General features: G+C 39.1%; 1 protein-coding gene across 1 annotated transcript in view; it reads left to right on the forward strand.

Annotated features, from left to right (window-relative positions):
• MYO3B (myosin IIIB) overlaps positions 1-17,426 on the forward strand; it is a 476,002-nt gene that overhangs the window by 175,740 nt on the left and 282,836 nt on the right. Inside the window, exon 10 of the mRNA XM_043487760.1 lies at positions 10,918-10,983. Coding sequence (XP_043343695.1) covers positions 10,918-10,983 — 66 coding nt within the window. The remainder of the gene's footprint in view (positions 1-10,917; positions 10,984-17,426) is intronic.

Genomic DNA, 17,426 nt, shown 5'->3' on the forward strand with positions numbered 1-17,426 from the left:
TTCCAGCTTGTGTTTCATCCAGCCCAGCATTTCACATGATGTACGCTGCATGTAAGTTAGATAAGCAGGGTGACAATATACAGCCTTGATGTACTCCTTTCCTAATTTGAAACCAGTCTGTTATTACATGTCTGGTTCTGTTGCTTCTTGATCTCCATACAGATTTCTCAGGAGGCAGTGAGGCTGTTCCCATATCTTTAAGAATTTTCCACAGTTTGTTGTGATCCAAAGTCAAAGGCTTTAGCATAGTCAATGAAGCAGAAGTAGGCATTTTTCTAAAATTCTGTTGCTTTTTCTATGATCCAGTGGATGTTGACAATTTGATCTCTGGTTCCTCTGCCTTTCCTAAATTCAGCTTGAACATCTGGAAATTCTTGATTCACATATTAATTCTTTATATTAAATTTTCTGCATTCAAATTACTAGTGTTTTTCCTGTCTTCTGATTGGACCCAAATTGACAGAGCCTAGAGGGTCAGAAGTGCTGTATGCAGATGAGGAGTTTGTGGAGGCACTGGACGTTTAGACCCCAGCTCTGTCCCTTCTCTTCCTTTTGCAAGTCAGCCTGCACTAGAGGATGGTTCTCCAGCCTGCACTTGGCCAAAGCTCTGCCTCTGAGTGAGAGGCCTGTGGTGGCCCAGCCCTGGGCCCAAGACCAGCTGCTTAAGTCTGTCTAACTCTGTCTTTCAGTCTTAGAAACTATTTTCTTCAGGTAAAAGCCACATTCTCTGAGATCAACTTTATCAGTAATAAAGGTATCATTTTGGACTCAATCTGCTGACTTTTTCTTGTCTCTCAATTAGTTCAGAATGCAGGCAGGGAGAAGTCCTACTTTTTATTGTCTGCACCAATGATTTTTTTGCATAAAACAATTTTAAATAACTTATTGCCAGAAAAATGGATGCACCAGGAAAGCATAGCATGTCTAGTGCATGTTGTTTAGCTTTGCCTGTCCCCTGACCTTCTAGCTCATCACTATGACTTTCATCTGACCAGACATCGTTTTTTCTTAAAATACTAACCTAACTTGAGAGTGATTCTATACCTCCAAAATGCTTTGACACACCATTAGTGATCCCCTTCAATGAGTACAATCCCACAGAACCCATATAAACAGTCCAGAATTTGAGGATAAGGAAAACATTTAGAAAACAGTGTCACCTGTTTGAAACACATCTCTTTAAAATCATAAATTAATAAATCATCACACTGAAAACTGTGCTTTTTTTTAAAAAAAAAAGACTTGTGGCTCACTCTCTGCATAAAGGATCACAGAGGAAATGGGTCATTAGCCAGCTGTTGGGCAAGGTCATATTCTCCACACACTGGACTTTAACAGTTGAATATGATGGAGTTGCTGAGTTCTTGTTGAAGGAGCAGATTGAAGAAAGGATGTCAGCAAGTGACCATATTGGCTCAGACAGTGAGCTACACACCACTTGACATAGCACTTTCTATTGTCCTTGACTTTCCCTGGCACTCTGCATGCGTGACTGAGTTGCCTATGTATCCTGTGTGTTTACATAGTGAAAGTACAAATGAGGGAAAGGTACCCCAGTGTGCTTTAGAGAGAATGAGAAAATGCATTCTGTGAACATTTGAAATGTGGTATAGTGGCCAAAGATTGATAAAGCTCAGTAACACATTCCATCTCAGGCTTAGGCTTGACATGAGAAACGTAATGCAATTTTGGGATTCTGAGATGATCTTTGAAACAGATTCTTGCTGAGCTTAAAGCCAGAGGAAATGACCATCTTGTCACTTACTGATGGTAAATGGTTGCAAATGGGTTTATTATGGGCCATGTGATTTGATGTGGTAACTTTACATTTTAAATATTTTAGCTTAACATTGCCAGCAGTGTTGTTTAAGGGACAAAATCAAATTAGGTTATTAAGAAGCAGAAAAAAAGAGGAATCAACAAGGTTGAGGTTTAAGTACAAATTTTTGCTTTTCTCCTCACTACTTTTAGTAACTTTATCAAGTAGTATAGAAAACATTATCATAGGTATTAATCATAAAATCTCTACTTTCTTAGACAATGGTGATACAAGGCTGAGATGTGACTTAGACTCATTTAGTTTTTGTGACACAATTCAAGACATGCTACCCTTGAATATGGGACCTTGGCATATTGAATATTTCAGGTTAAGGAATTTGAGAAGTGGCATGTGCAGGAAGGACTTTCTGACCATCCCTAGAAGCAATTTATAAAATCCTCTTGTGAGAGATGCCCTTCCTATACCCAAAGGAAAGAAGCATCCTTACTGCAAAAGACCAAGACAGTGGACACAGAGAGGACCTGAGTGAACAGGCCTTGCTAAATTTCCCCAGTTCACCACACTTACTCATACTCTTTGTCCCATCATGTCTTTCCAAGATTCTCTACTCTTCCACATGCTCAGGTTTAAGTGTTTCTTTGGATCTTCATTTACTTATGAAGGCTCCCATGCATGTAAAACTTATATTAAAACATATTTATCTGCTTTTCTCTTGTTGTCTGTCCTTTGCCACAGGGGCCCCAGTTGAGAACTTAAAGGGTGGAGTAATGGTATTTTTCCTTTTGTACATTTACTTCTTTCCAGACACCTTCCCATCCATCTAGTGTTGTCCTTGAAAACCTCTTCCCTCCTCCTTCTCCCTCCTTCAAAGGACTGACCCTGATGGAGCTGCCTTCACTGTGGAGTTAGCATTCTGCATGAATGGAGTCCTTTCCAGGCTGAACCGGTCTTTCACATTTACTGAGGGTTTAGCACATAGCATTGTATTTCTGATTTCTATGTCATTTTCATGTATCTCTTTTCTGGTTTTAAAGATATAGCTGTAGCTATTTAATTTTTTCAGATGATTCCTCTTTAGCAGAATTACATGTGTATTTTTAATAAATCTTGGTCTATGTCCTGTGTGTCAAGATAATTACCCAGAGATATCCACTGTCCAAACCAGGGCGCAGATGCCTGCAAGTGGCAGAGGGGACCTCAGTAGTAGCGTTCTTGGTCTGACATTGATGGAGTTGAATAACTCAAAGTTCCCATTGACAGCATATTTATATTTAATTGGTGGTAACCAAGGGGTGCTTCATAACCTTCACAACTCTTCACAACCCTATAGGCCTTTGGGTTGTCATTTTCTCCTCTGCTGTACAATGGCTCACTGGTCACTTTGAGAAAATGAGGTAGTCAGCACCTGCTCTCTCTACATTTGAAATATATGGCAGGATCCTAAATGTTCACTGACAAGAGGTATTCACCGCCTAAGAAACTTTTTAAAAGTTAGAAATCACATAATGGCATATGTAAACCATTTCAGTCTTCTTCTATCTTTATTTTTTCTATGGAAAAAATTAAAACAGCCTGAATATCCATCAGTGAATGAATGGCTAAACTATTGTATGCACATGTTGGGGAATACTATTTGAGTATGATGTTGGTCTGGGATTGTCTTTAAGTCTTGTTACTGAATGGGAAATATAGGGACCAGGACACTTAATGTGTAGAATATAATTTCATTTCTATAGTCCTCAACTATAAATATATTATAAATAGTAATATAAATTTATATTTATTATATTATAATTTATAGTACAGCAAAACTATATATATTATATATTATAGCAAATACTTAAAAGTGAAAAAAAAAAAAAAAACAGAGAAAATACAAGCCGTACTGACACAGGGAGGAGACTGGGATTAGGGGTGGTAGTGAAGAGGTATTATACTCTTTGCTTTCTCTATCCCTGGGGAATTTTTTAATATTACAATGGAATCATGTATTACAATTAAATATAAAAACTTTAAAATAATTCTGAACAGGGAAGATATGACTTAGGACAAAAAGCAACCACTTTGGTTGGAGCTAAGTGGTGATCCTGAGGGGAGACATGGGCACAGACCTAACCATTCCCCCTCATTAGTGAACCTAGCAGTAGGTGTCGGAGTGGCAGCTCTGTCTCTGTGGTTAATACTCAGAATAATTCATTGTTCTCAAATGTCTTGCTTTATTGCTTTTATTAGTAAGGAAATAGAATAGCTTTTTAGCACACTTGTTTATTTAACTGTATATTAATGATTATTAACTATTATACTTCAATCTTTGTATCTTCCTCCGCTTATTCTCTCTCTCCTTCCCTTTCCTTTAATAACCTTTCCCCTCCTACCATCTGGTTGATATATTCTTTATAGGATCTGCCTCAAAATTGACAGCTTCCAGGTAGTCTTTCTTAATTAACTTAGTCTTATTGATAAATCCTTTACTCAGTATGTTCTTGATGAATGTGCTTTAATATTTGGCGACTTCATCTTACACCTTCTAGAGGTATTGCTTGCTAATTGTTTTTCTGTCATTTTTTGCATATATGTTCTCTTAATTCATCTTTTAAAGTAATGGACTCTTTATGAGATGAAATACAGGGAACAGTGAGGTGTGTGGACACTGGAGACAGAAACACCTATTTGAAACCTGATCCTTCCACTTTTGGAGAAGGCAATGGCAACCCACTCCAGTACTCTTGCCTGGAAAATCCCATGGACAGAGAAACCTCCTGGTAGGCTGCAGTTCGTGGGGTCGCTAAGAGTTGGACACTACTGAGCAACTTCACTTTCACTTTTCACTTTCATGCATTGGAGAAGGAAATGGCAACCCACTCCAGTGGTCTTGCCTGGAGAATCCCAGAGACGGGGGAGCCTGGTGGGCTGCCGTCTCTGGGATCACACAGAGTCGGACACGACTGAAGCGACTTAGCAGCAGCAGCAGCCTTCCACTTTTTACTTGGACATTTTTAAGAAAATTCCTTGTTTTAAGCTGCTTTTCCCCACATGTGCAACTGGAATAAATCGTGATTTAAACTGCATTATAGACATTGTCTGATGTCAGATGATTTATTTGCTAGCTTTAGTCAAATATGTTCAGGGTCCTGGGTACTACAAAGGTAGCCCAAATGATGAAAATGAGGTTTATACTATCAAATCCTAATCAAGTTACTACCTAAGGGGACTCCTTTGTTCCTCAAACTCTGCTTACTGTGAATTTGCTCACATCCAAAGGAACTGTTCCATATTTGTCTAGTTTTTTGGGTTTTTTTTTCCTGCTACTTTGATTTTTTTGTTTTGTTTTTGCTACTTTGGGAATCAAGGTCATATTTTGTCCTGGCATCATTTCTTGGGTTACTTACAGTATATCTGTGTTTATGTGCATTCATTCCTGTAGTCATTCATTTATTAAAAATTTACTGAGTGCTGCTGTGCTAGGTACTAAAGGTACACATGAAGCGTGGGTAGGAGCCTACTAGGTGGACGAACTGGGAAGAACATTCTCAACTGAAGGTACAGCATGTGCAAAGGCCCTAAGGCATGAGAGAACAGGACTGACTTCAGGAGCTCAAGTTTGCACATATAGTACTGCAGCGCTGGGTGAGATAGGTAGGCGGTTTGAGATGGGATTGAGTAGATGGGCAGGTGTGGCCATCTGTATATCATGCCAAAGAGTTGACATTTTATCATGCCGGCAACGTAGGCCTACTATAGAATTTTGAAGAAAATAACAAGATCATATTTGTGTGTTATAAAGAAGTTCTAGCTTCCAAGTACAAGATGGATTAGAGGGAGATGAATACAGAGGGAGAGAGGAAAATAAGGAGGCTATGGAGTAGGCTGATGGAGATGGTAAGTGACTGAACTAGGCCATGAAAGAGGGAATGGGGTGATGAGAAAGAAATGTAGGAAGCAGAATTGATAGATGTTGGTGCTTGATTGATGTATTAGTTTTCTATTGCTGTCATAACAAATTTGTTAGAAATCTGACATGGATCTCACTGCGCTAAAATCAGGGTGTCAGCAGGGCTGCATCCCTTTCTGGAGGCCCCAGGGGAGAATTGATTTCCTTGTTTGTTCAGGTTAGCAGAATTCAGTTTCTTGTATTTGCAGAATTGAGATCCCCATTTATTTGCTGGGTAGCAGCTGAGTCCCATTCCCATCTTCCAGAGGCCACCTGCAGTACAAGTCCATTTGACTTGTGGCTCTCTTTCCTCATCTTCAAGGCCATCAGTGGCAAGTAGAGTACCTTTCACATTTCAATTCTTTCCTACCGCTTCTTTCTTTCTGCCTCTCTTTTATGCTTTAAAGGAGCTGAGATTAAATTAAGTTCATCCAGATAATCCAAGGTAATCTTCCATCTCAAGGTCCTTAACTGTAATCATCAGCAAAGTCCCTTTTGCCATGGAAGGTAACATGTTCATAGGCACCAGGCACTAGAATGTGGACTTCTTTAATAAGGGGAGCCCTTATTCTGTTTTTTTACCTTGGAGATGGTGTCAGTGGAGAGCATTGAACTCAAGTTTCTGACTTCAACTACCAGGTAGAATGCAGATTTAGAAGATGATGAGTTTGATTTTGAATATGCTGACTCTAAGGTGCCCCGAGGAAATCAAAATGGAACATCTAGTAAATAGTTGAATGCACCAGTGAAAAGATGGAGGAAAAACTGAGGCAGGAAATATAGATTAGAAAGTTGCTAATGTATAGTGAGCCCTCAGTGAATGTTTAGAATAGGAGGAGAAGAGAGCTGAGAACAGAATGCTGGGACTAATATATTGTAGTTGCACCAGAGGGAGAAGGACTCACAAAAGGGACTGAAGGAAAACCTACGTGGTCTCCCATCATGGGGTCTGGGATGCTTATTTCTTTTCTCTTTACCTGGGCTGCTTTCTCCTCATTCCCTAGTTTCCTGCCTATTCCTAGTATCTGCTTCCCAAAACCAGTTTGTATATTGTGCTCTCCTGTCATCATGGATCTTTCAGCTTCCGAGCCTATTACTAAACTGCCTGTTGTTTGTTTGTCTTTTGTTCTGTTTCCATTCAAGGTGAAAAATAAAAAATAAAGGGAAAACCTTCTAAAGAGAATCAAATTGACCCAGCTTATCATTTGAGTCATGCTTTGGCACAGGTCACTAGATGAAATTTGGATTGGTTGTCCTGAGATTGGGTGCCCCCCTTCATCCAATCAGCTGCTTCTCTATTTCAGGAACTAAAATGAATTCAATCTGACTGTTCAGCAAATCATTTTGTTCCACAGAGGCTTTGGGGGAAGAAGGTTAACTCTATCTCCATCGTATTTGCTAGATCTAGGATTATGATGTCAAAAATGGGCATCACCCCTTGCTGCTAGCCTCATGTAGCTCTAATGCTGTCTGTATGCAGGGATTATTTTGTAGAAATTGAATTTGGAGTCCAAATCACAGGAATAAAATCCAGGCAGGGGAACCTCAAATCAAATATAGTCATTTTCCTTTACTGACTAATCTCTTTTCTACGTTGCCTTGGTATGTTTATAAATATTATCCAAATGAGAACTTGGTGTTCAGATTCATGGGCCTTTCAACCACTCAGCATTCAAACATCCTACAGGCTCTCAGCATCCATACACATACATGAGTGATGCCTGCTGACCTCAGCTATGCTCTGACACTCTTATCACACTGAACACGAAGCATTTCTCCTTGTGGTGAGAGACCCTTTTGGGTAGGGTTGCAGCTTTCATCTGTAGTGTTTAGAGGAGCCAAAAAGGCAGGACTGTTATTATTTGGTGCTCTTTCTGCATATCAGGAGAAAAAAATTTACATTGCCAATGCAAACAAAGTACTGTAAAGCCTTCAAATTCCTTTTAGTTTTCATTATGCTCAGATAGTAATTTACTGAACCTAAGTATGATGGATGGACTCCAGGAAAGGCGGGGCATCTACAAGGTCAAATGAGGTTTTCTAAAACTAAATTCCTGTGATGTCAAACTCAGAGAAAGTGTTTCTTTGTGTGGGGTTCATGTGAGGCCATCATAGGTTGGTGGTGGTGGTGGTGGTGGTGGTGGTGGTTTAGTCACCAAGTCGTGTCCAACTCTTGTGATCTCATGGACTGTAGCCTGCCAGGCTTTTCTGACCATGGGATTCTCCAGGCAAGAATACTGGAGTGGGTTGCTATTTCCTTCTCCAGGGGATCTTTCTGACCCAGGAATCGAACCTGGGTCTCCTGCATTGCAGACAGATTCTTTACCAACTAAGCTATGAGGGGTTGGTGGTAGCCTGGGCAAATGGTGTTTTCCTGCTGTTCCTCTGTGTCCTGCTGCAGAGGTTCAGGCCAACACATAAACAGTAACTCCTGCTCATAGTTCCTGCTGAGGGACAGACTGGAAATAGGAAGGGACAGTGTTCTTCACACCAGTATGGACACTTCCATCCATTTATCCAGTTGTCTCTTGTGAGGTCACTCTCTAATTGTGGCAGAGGTTTGTCCCTCCATGCTCGACTGGCCAAGGTCAAGCCTACCAGGGTTTAATCAAGTGTGCCTACAGTGACTTATTGGTCACAGTTAATGGCTTTGGAGGTGGATGAAGTCTGATAGACAGTAAATTGCTTGAGCAACTCTTCTCTGTGGAACTGACCTCCCTGAGAGCAGAATAAGCAGGAAACCTGAGCAGAATTGGGAAAGTCTGAGCTGTGGAAAGGACTGTAGAGATGATCTAGAGTAAACTGCTCACTAAGGTTGCTACCCTGAGGTGAACTGGAAGGACATGTGGATGCATAATCTCCAAATAGCTAGAGTCAGTAAGAATAGTTCAGCCAAGCTGGTATTAAAGCAGAAGTTATGTGATGGTATTTTTATTATGTAAAGAAGTCCAGGGAAAGTTGAAGGCAAATATTGTTAAATGAATGAGATAGAGGCAGTCTCCAAAATAACTGAGGGGCAACTTTTCAATGGCTACTCTTTCTAGCTGGGTACACAGGTAATTTTCCTTTGGGTTTCTAAATCAGAAGATCTGAAGAATAATTAGTTATGTAGAACAGGGAAATCATATAGTTTCTTTCATCATTCTTCCTTTCCCACCTTATCCTTCCCACCTACTCTCTCTCCAAACCTGAAAGAATCATATAGTCTAGCCTCAAAAGATTATTTATGTTCTTTGAACCTACCAGACTTTTTACACTTCTGTAACTTGGTACATCTTATTTCCTAAAACTGAGATAGCTTTCCTGTCCTCTCTCTTAAAAACTCCAACCAATTTTCAAGGGTTAGCTAAAATTTGTTTTCTTTTTAAAGTCTTCTGGACTCCCGAGATTGGATAAGTTGCCATTTTATTAATGCTTCCACATATCTTTGTGCTTGTGATATACTTATAAAATTATGTTCTAACCATATAATGGAGTAATCCTCTGAAATATGATCAACTCAATTAGAATTAATTACATAAAACAAGGCTTAAAGAAGATGGAAGTTTATTTCTCTGTCCTGTTAAGGAAGACTAGGCAGAAGCAATCTAGAGCTGGTATGGCAGCTTTAAAATGTCATCATGAATCCAAATGTCCTGTCTATCTTCTTTGCCATGAAAGTGAAGTCGCTCAGTCATGTCTGACTCTTTGTGACCCCATGGACTGTAGCCCCCCAGTCTCCTCCGTCCATGGGATCTTCCAGGCAAGAATACTGAAGTGGGTTGCCATCTCCTTTCCCAGGGGATCTTCCTAACCGAGGGATTGAACTCGGGTCTCCTGCATTGCAGGCAGACTCTTTACCATCTGAGTCGCCAGGGAATCCCTCCTCTTTGCCATACTCAGTTCATAGCTCACATTTTCATTTCACATACAAAATGGCTGCTCATGGTGCAGTCATAACATCCATGTTCCAAAAAGCAGAAAGGGGGAAGAAAAAAGATAGCATGTCTCTTCTTTTTTAAGAAAACTTTCTAGAAATATCATAGAACAATTTTAGTAGTCTATAATTTGGCCAGAACTCAGTCACATGGCCATATCTAGCTGCATGAAACTCAGGAAAAATATATATGGCAGCATTGTATCAGAATAAAAATTGTATTAGAAGAGGTGAGAAAAGGAAGGGTATTGAGAGGCAGCTTACTATCACATTATCAGATACATTTTTTATTTCTGATCATGCATGCTGCTCCCCCTTCCTTTGCTGATCGAAGCTGAGCAAGCTATGGCTTTAGGAAGCAGATAGAACCCAAGAAAAAACAAAGGTATATAATGGGTTTAAGATTTATAGTCATCGTTCAGGTGTGCAGAAATGTAACTTTCTTCATTTGCTGAACTTGACTTGCTCGTAAGCCCCTATTTCCACTTACTGCTAGAAAAAAAATTCTTGTCAATTAAAGGTAATGTCACTTCTGTTTTAAAATTGATTCTCTTCGGGTAAATATTCAGCCAAATGCAGGGTTTTGACATTTTCCTTTTCCTGCCTTCTCACCACGAAGTGTTCTGGTTACCAGAGTCTTTCCACAGTTCTCTAGTTCTCTTGGGACCTCCAGTACTTAGGTGAACACCTAACTCCAGTTACATTAGGTGTCTGTCCTCTTCACTACCCAGGAACTTCTCAGGGTCTGGAACCTTGTCTTAGCTGTTTTGCTTTCTCTGGTGCCTATTGTGAATGTTGACATATAGGAAAAATTTTAAAAATGTGACCAGTGAATTTATAAGTATACTTTAAATACATCATGTAATTAATTCAAATGGATCATAATAATCTGAAAACCCTGTAAAATTAAAAGTCTTCTCTCAAGCCCATAGCACTTGGCTTATAGCTTTCTTATGGCGCCAATAACACTCAGCTCTCAGTTATAGTGGCTATGTGCTTGCCTCACCCTTCAATAGTGTCCACTCCCTGAGGAACGTTCCTGATCTGTGTAACCCTCAGAGGTCCTGCAGAAAGCTGTGGACATACTAGGCCTTCAGTGAATGGAAATAAGCCACTAAACGAATAGGGTTTGGCACTTTATAATTTACCACTGATAAATGACTCCTACCCAGAAATAAATAAGCCTAGATTTTATCAGAGCTATTTAGAACAATATCAGTAAAGATAAATTGATATTTTGCTTTTAACAAAACAATTTTTTTGTAAGAAAAAAATGTTTTTGTTTTTCAGAAATCCTCCACCTACTTTACTTCATCCAGAAAAATGGTGTGAAGAATTCAACCACTTCATTTCACAGTGAGTATTTCTTCCATGAAAAATTGTTCATCCAGCAAGGCCTTGGACAGTGATTGGAGAAATCCAAGCTGTGGAATTGATTTGGTGCTAGATATTGTTATACCTTCTAGCACATCATGACACAGAATTTGTTCTGGTAAATGATAGATGGTGCCTCTGCAGATTTGAAAAATACGGAATTCCATTTGACTTTTGGTTATAATCAGTCCTCCTGATCACATGTGTCACATTTATCTGACTACTCTGTCCTGAGAAAAATATTGCCAAAGGGTCTTGTTTAACAAGAGAGGGGACTCCATATAAACATCTGACACCCACACTTGAGCCAGAGAGGAGACAGAAGGTGGTAGCCTTCAGTAGAGATTTTGCAGCTTGGAATTTAGGCTTTGCTTTAGGATCTGTGGTCTAGGAGCAGGGCTCCAGCTTCCAAGATGATTGAGGGGCAAAGTGAGATCTTGGGCCTGAGGCACCAAGGTGAGAAGCCCCAGCCAGGGCTCAGAGTGTGGAGAACAAGATGAAAATCCAGTTGATGGGTAATGTACCTGGTGGGAACTGTGTTACCAGGAACTAGGCAGCATTGCATGGGACCAAGACAGGAGCAGAGCCAACAGTAGCACCAATAGGGTGGGGACTGAGTGCTGTCCCCTGACAGAGAAACCACACTAGTCCTGAATCTGGGGAAGGTGCTCAGTGTTGGAGGGGTCTATGTAAAGGGGCCTGGTGAACTGTGGGGGGCAGGAATCTAGACAAGGCGATTATAAGCTATAGAGGTGCCCTCAGCATCTAGTGTATCAAAGAAGGGGTTCAAGGGTCATGGAAGGAGAAAAGACGTGACCAAAATAGCTGATAAACAGGAAGAAGGAAAGAATCAACACAAATTTCTCTAACTTATGCCTATGTACAGACTTAGCTTCCACAAAGACAGTGCAAGGAAACAAACTGGGTCTCTTGATCGCTTTCCTTAAGCACAGTACAATCCCTTGTTCACAATTCCAAAACCCAAAGAGCTCTGAAAAATGGAAGTTTTTTTTGTATTTGAGTCATTTAGCTACAATCCCTGACCTTATGTGAACTGATTTGGTGGCACACATGACCTAAACTGAAGTGAGGCTATTTATAGCCATTATATGTCCTACTCAGTGTGAATATTCATGTGAATTGCTGCAGATATATTAATGTGTTTGATTACAGTGTGCTGCCCTAGATCCTGCTGGGGATGTTATATAACATACAGTAAATGCACTGATTTACTTTTCTAAAATTTGATAAAATTCTGAATTCTAAAACATATCTGGCCCCGAGGGTTTTGTTTAAAGAGCTGTGAACCTGTATTTCATTTTCATTTCAAATATAGCATAATTCAAGGTCCCTGAAATTGTTTGTCCCGCCAATCTCTCCTAGCTTTTTGCTATCATCCTCAGAAGGGAGGAGGGGTAAAGAACTCCAAGAATTCCACAACTTTAAGGAAGGCTGTGTAGGAATGTGACCATGGAATTCAGGGCTGGGGACAGATGATATTTTCTTGTCCTTCTGGTCCCCACTCTGATATTCTGCAGTGACTGCAGGATGCAAAAGTAGCTGCAAGTCAAGGCTGGTGATAGTGGGCAGTGTTGAGAGGAACAACAGATACAGCAGGAGGGAGGATGCTCTCAGAGGAGCAGAGGAAGAGCCACTTCCTGATATTTGGAAGCCAAATGAAGAGGTGGAAGGCACTGGAGAGCTACAGACATCCTGGTGGCTGGAAACACATTTCAGATGACCCCAGAGAAAGAAATCCAGTCGTTAGGCTTCCCGTGATGTTGATTTTCCTTTTCATTCCATTGCTTCACACAGATGCCCTTGACTGACCTTCTCGAAGCTGTTGACCTAGAAAACCACATCACATACTCACAAAAACTCTTTCCTATACCAAACACTAAATGCCTCTAAAATGTGACTTACTCACCAAAGGTTTGGCTTCAAGAGTATGTTTGTGTTCTTAAAGTAAGCACAGTATTTCATGGATAGATGTGGGAATAAAGGTACGTAATTGATGATAGGGTTGTGGCTTTCAGGATTAAATATAGTATAGAAATCCCCCTCTACTATTGATTATTCTTTATGGCAAATCCCAATATATTCCCATTTAAATCTGGTTAAGTCTTCCCCAACTCTGAAAATTCTATATGTGCTCAGTCTGAATCGCTTTAGTCTTAGAAAAGTGTTGGTACTAGAATGGAGGACTCAACACAGAAAACAATGCCTTTAGTATGCATACGTCAGCTACAGAGCAAAAGCATCTTATCGAAATGGCAGAGGAGAGTCTGAAAAGGTTCTAATGAACCAGTGAAGGTAAAGAGAAATTAAGTGATTGTATGTTTTATTACTAATTTAAGATATGGAAAAATGTCATCAGTATTCTCTTTATTTAATGATTTGTCCTTACTGATTTCATTAATGAAAATATTATATGTTATAGGTGTTCATAGATTCTTTCCTGACCTCAGTCCCTCAATTCTATTTTCCCCGTAACATCTGAGATTCTTTAACCATGAATTTTCCTTTTACAAATTTTTTAGGAATATTACTGTCAAGATTAGGAACTATTGTATTTTGTATCTTTAGGTAGAAAACTATTTACGATCCAAAATATTACCCTTTGGTTATTAGGAACCAGCCTACCAAATGCGATTTTAATTTTCTATTTCATTCTATTTATTCAAATCTCTAATTAAATGTAAACAAAGATACTCACTGGGTTAGAAATGTCTATTTAAAGAGAGAGCCATGGTTTACTTTTATACTTACCTTACTGATCTTGGGAAGGAAAAGGGAAACTATGAAGGATTAAGACCTTCAGATCATAAACTTTTCATTATTGCTAAAACTGAAGTGGGAAGAATGTTATCTGGTAAATTTTTTTAGCCTGAATTATCCAGATAATTTCTTCAATTCCCATTGTGGGTGGAGCCACGGTTCCTTGATTTAAAGTAAACTAAACTAGTTCTCTCTAAAGAATAAATAGGACTGGAAATTTTTTTAACAGTTTTAAAACCTTTAATACCTGGTTCTCATGTAACTGCTGAGCCATATCAGCATCAATTCAATAATTTAAGTCTTTCTTGGTCCATGATGGCACCATTCACCAAAGGACCTCATGGCTTCTCATTGTTGCTTCAGGGATCTGAAGGAATTGGTCAGGCTGCAGCCCAGTGATCACAGCTATGTAGACAGGGGACTCTGTGTGTGTATGTGTGTGTGTGTATGTGTGTGTGAGAGAGAGAAAGAGAGAGAGCGAGCGAGCAAGTGCAATAAGTGCAGGGGTGGGAGCAGAGGCAGGCTGTAAGTGCTTAGAGTTTTTAGATGTGTTTCCACCATTCTTCTTAATCTGGAGACAGTAGAAGAGATTTTAAATTCTGACATCCTATTAGTAAACCTATTTTGAAGGTTAAAAAAAAAGAAAGGAAACATCAGCCTGTTTGGTTTTGAACCTTTGGTCGTTAGTGATGATTGATTCATTTATGTGTGTTAGTTAAGCATTTGTCAAAGCATGACTCCTGACAGCTTAGTTATGATAAATTAAACATGATACTCACATAAATTCTGCACTGCTTTTTATCCAGATGCTAGAACCCTGCCTGATGTTTTTTGTCACCTTTGTAATGTGTGGTTGGCTGTGTAGGGATTTCATTATCAGCCCTTTACTCTTTGGCTAAAGCTATTTGCATAACAAGGTTATCTGGTTGAAGTCCCAGACAGATGTCTATTTTGTCTGGAAGCTCCATTCAGAAGTAGCCTTTTGATAAGATGACAATAATTTTCCTTTACCAGGTTCTCTTTGGTTCTAAAGGACGTCACTTCTCTTTTTAGTTCAAGCCAATGTCAAGTCTTTGGACTAATCTACGAAAATTCTTTACCAACCTTTGTTCAAAAGGTATCTGTGAGCTGTGCTTTTTCATTTTGCCTCAGAAACTTTTGGGGTTTTATTATAAATTAGATTTAGGACTTCATCATCAATGGCTTTTGAGCTGATTAGTGAGACAATAAAGATGGATTTCTCTTAGTCAAGGGCAAATCCACCAAGAGTACTATGACTATTCGGCTTCAGACTCATTGATGATTTGAACCACATGATTGCCCACGCACACACCTCTTTCCATGGCTGACTGGCTTGAGTAGCTAAGCGTGCAGGGGTGTCTATTTCCCAGAGTGAGCATCGTGGTCATGCCTGCCATGTAGTCATGAACTGTTGAGGCAACATTTCCTATCCCTGCAAATGACATTCAAATGGCTATAAGCAGTTGTACTGAATGTTAACAAGGTGTGATCACTCTGAACTACAAAACTACTAAAACAAATGGGTGTTTGCATAAATTTATTCCTTAAAAATTGAAACTCAGACCTGGAACATCTGCTTTTCTCTAGGCCTGAATGTTTGTAAAGGTAATCATTTTGAAATGGTTAATTTCTTGACATTGATTGTACTCCCTTCAAGGCAACAATTCTCAGCCCTTCACCATTCTCTGTTTTGCATTTCAAGGCAGCTTAATTCCACATGGCTTTATAGTATCAGTGAACAGCACTCTTGGAATGATAAATATCCTAACTCAGAGACTGATAAGGTTCCACAAATATTCTTGGCTTTTTAAGTCCTGATGGATTCTCAGGTGGCTATGCACAGGGTTAATACCGCCTGAGTAGAAGGATACAATAACCTTTATTTATATTACTTCACGAATTGGTAATTTTAATTAAAATGAGCAGTGGTATCTCTGGTGACAGACTCTTTCCATTTTAGATTTATTTAGCCAATGATTAGCATTATGGTTCCTTGAATTAATTAGCATCTCTTGAGCTATAGGGAATAGTGAATTAATAAAAACTGATGGAGAAGTTAAAAAAAATTCTAATTTAAAAAACTCCCAATTGTCCTGTCTTCTCTAAACATATTGATCAATATATTTATAAATGCAACCCAACTTCTTTCTCATTTTGAAAAACTGAGTTTTTTTTTTCCTCTTCATGAGAAGAATAAAGCTGTGTGTTTCAAGGTTGTATCTCCCTGAAGAGCATCTAATTTAGATTACCTAATAGATCATCTTAAAAACACCAAGGGCCCGATTTGATCTCACTTATACTCCACCTGTAAACTCAGCTGATAAAATCTGCTTTTCTCATGGTATAAACCTTAGTGTGGCTTGAAGTTTGAAACACAGTGTAGTATCTGCACATACCTGAAATATACTGTTGTCCTGGGAACTGTGGCAATGAGGAGTTCAGCCTAATCCAAAATAAGCAAATGGCATAGTAAAGTAGGTACCCCAGACTCTTGTCAGCATATTCCCAACAAATGCATTTAGAACTTGTAAGAGACCAAGTCTGTAGCATATGTCATAGATTTCATATTAGTGCTTGTGGCTCATTATGTTGTGACTTTTATTTTAATTTTTTTAATTAATTTTTTTAGAGTATAGTTTCTTTGTAATGTGTGAGTTTCTGCTGTACAGCAAAGTGATTCAGTTATATATATATGTATATAATATCATATATAGTTCTTACTCATGCCAGTGATTCAGTTTTATATGTATATATATGTGAAAGACTGCATATACTCTTTCTTATATTCTCTTCCCATTTGCTCTACTCAGAGCACTGAGTAGAGGTCCCTGTGCTACACAGTGTGTCCTCACCAATTGTCCATTTCACGTAAGGTAGTGTACACATACCAATTTCAGTCTCCGAATTCATCCCACCCCTTAACCTTCTCTGTTGGTAACCATAAGTTTCTTTTCTACATCTGTGACTCTATTTCTGCTTTGCGAATAAGTTCATCTGTACTATTTTTCTAGATCCACATATAAGCGATACTATGCAATATTTGTGTTTCTCTTTCTGACTTACTTCACTCTATATGACAATCTCTAGATCCATACATGTTGCTGCAAATGGCATTATTTCATTCCTTTTTTATGGCTGAGTATGTATGTGTGTATGTGTATGTATACGCACACACACACACATACACACTACATCTCTTTTATCCATTCCCCTGCTGATGGATATTTAGTTTGTTTCCATGTCCTGGCTATTGTAAATACTGCCACAGTGAACATCCAGGTACATGCATCCTTTCAAATTATGGTTTTCTTCAGATATTGTCCAAGTGTGGGATTGCTGAATTCATATGATAGCTCTATTTTTAGTTTCTTAAGGAACCTCCATACTGTTCTCCATAGTGATTATACTAATTTACATTCCCACCAACAGTGTAAGAGGATTCCCTTTTGTCCACGCTATCTCCAGCACTTATTGTTTGTAGATTTTTTTTTTTGATGTTAGATGACTTTTAGATAAGGTTAGTCTGAATGTACCATCTATACAATTTATGCAAAAAAAGAAAACACATGCTTAAGTTTCATAACATACATCAAAAAGAATCTGCAGTTGAAATAGACAAGTGATAG

This window comes from Cervus canadensis, chromosome 15, assembly GCF_019320065.1.
Source record: "Cervus canadensis isolate Bull #8, Minnesota chromosome 15, ASM1932006v1, whole genome shotgun sequence".
NCBI lineage: Eukaryota > Metazoa > Chordata > Mammalia > Artiodactyla > Cervidae > Cervus > Cervus canadensis.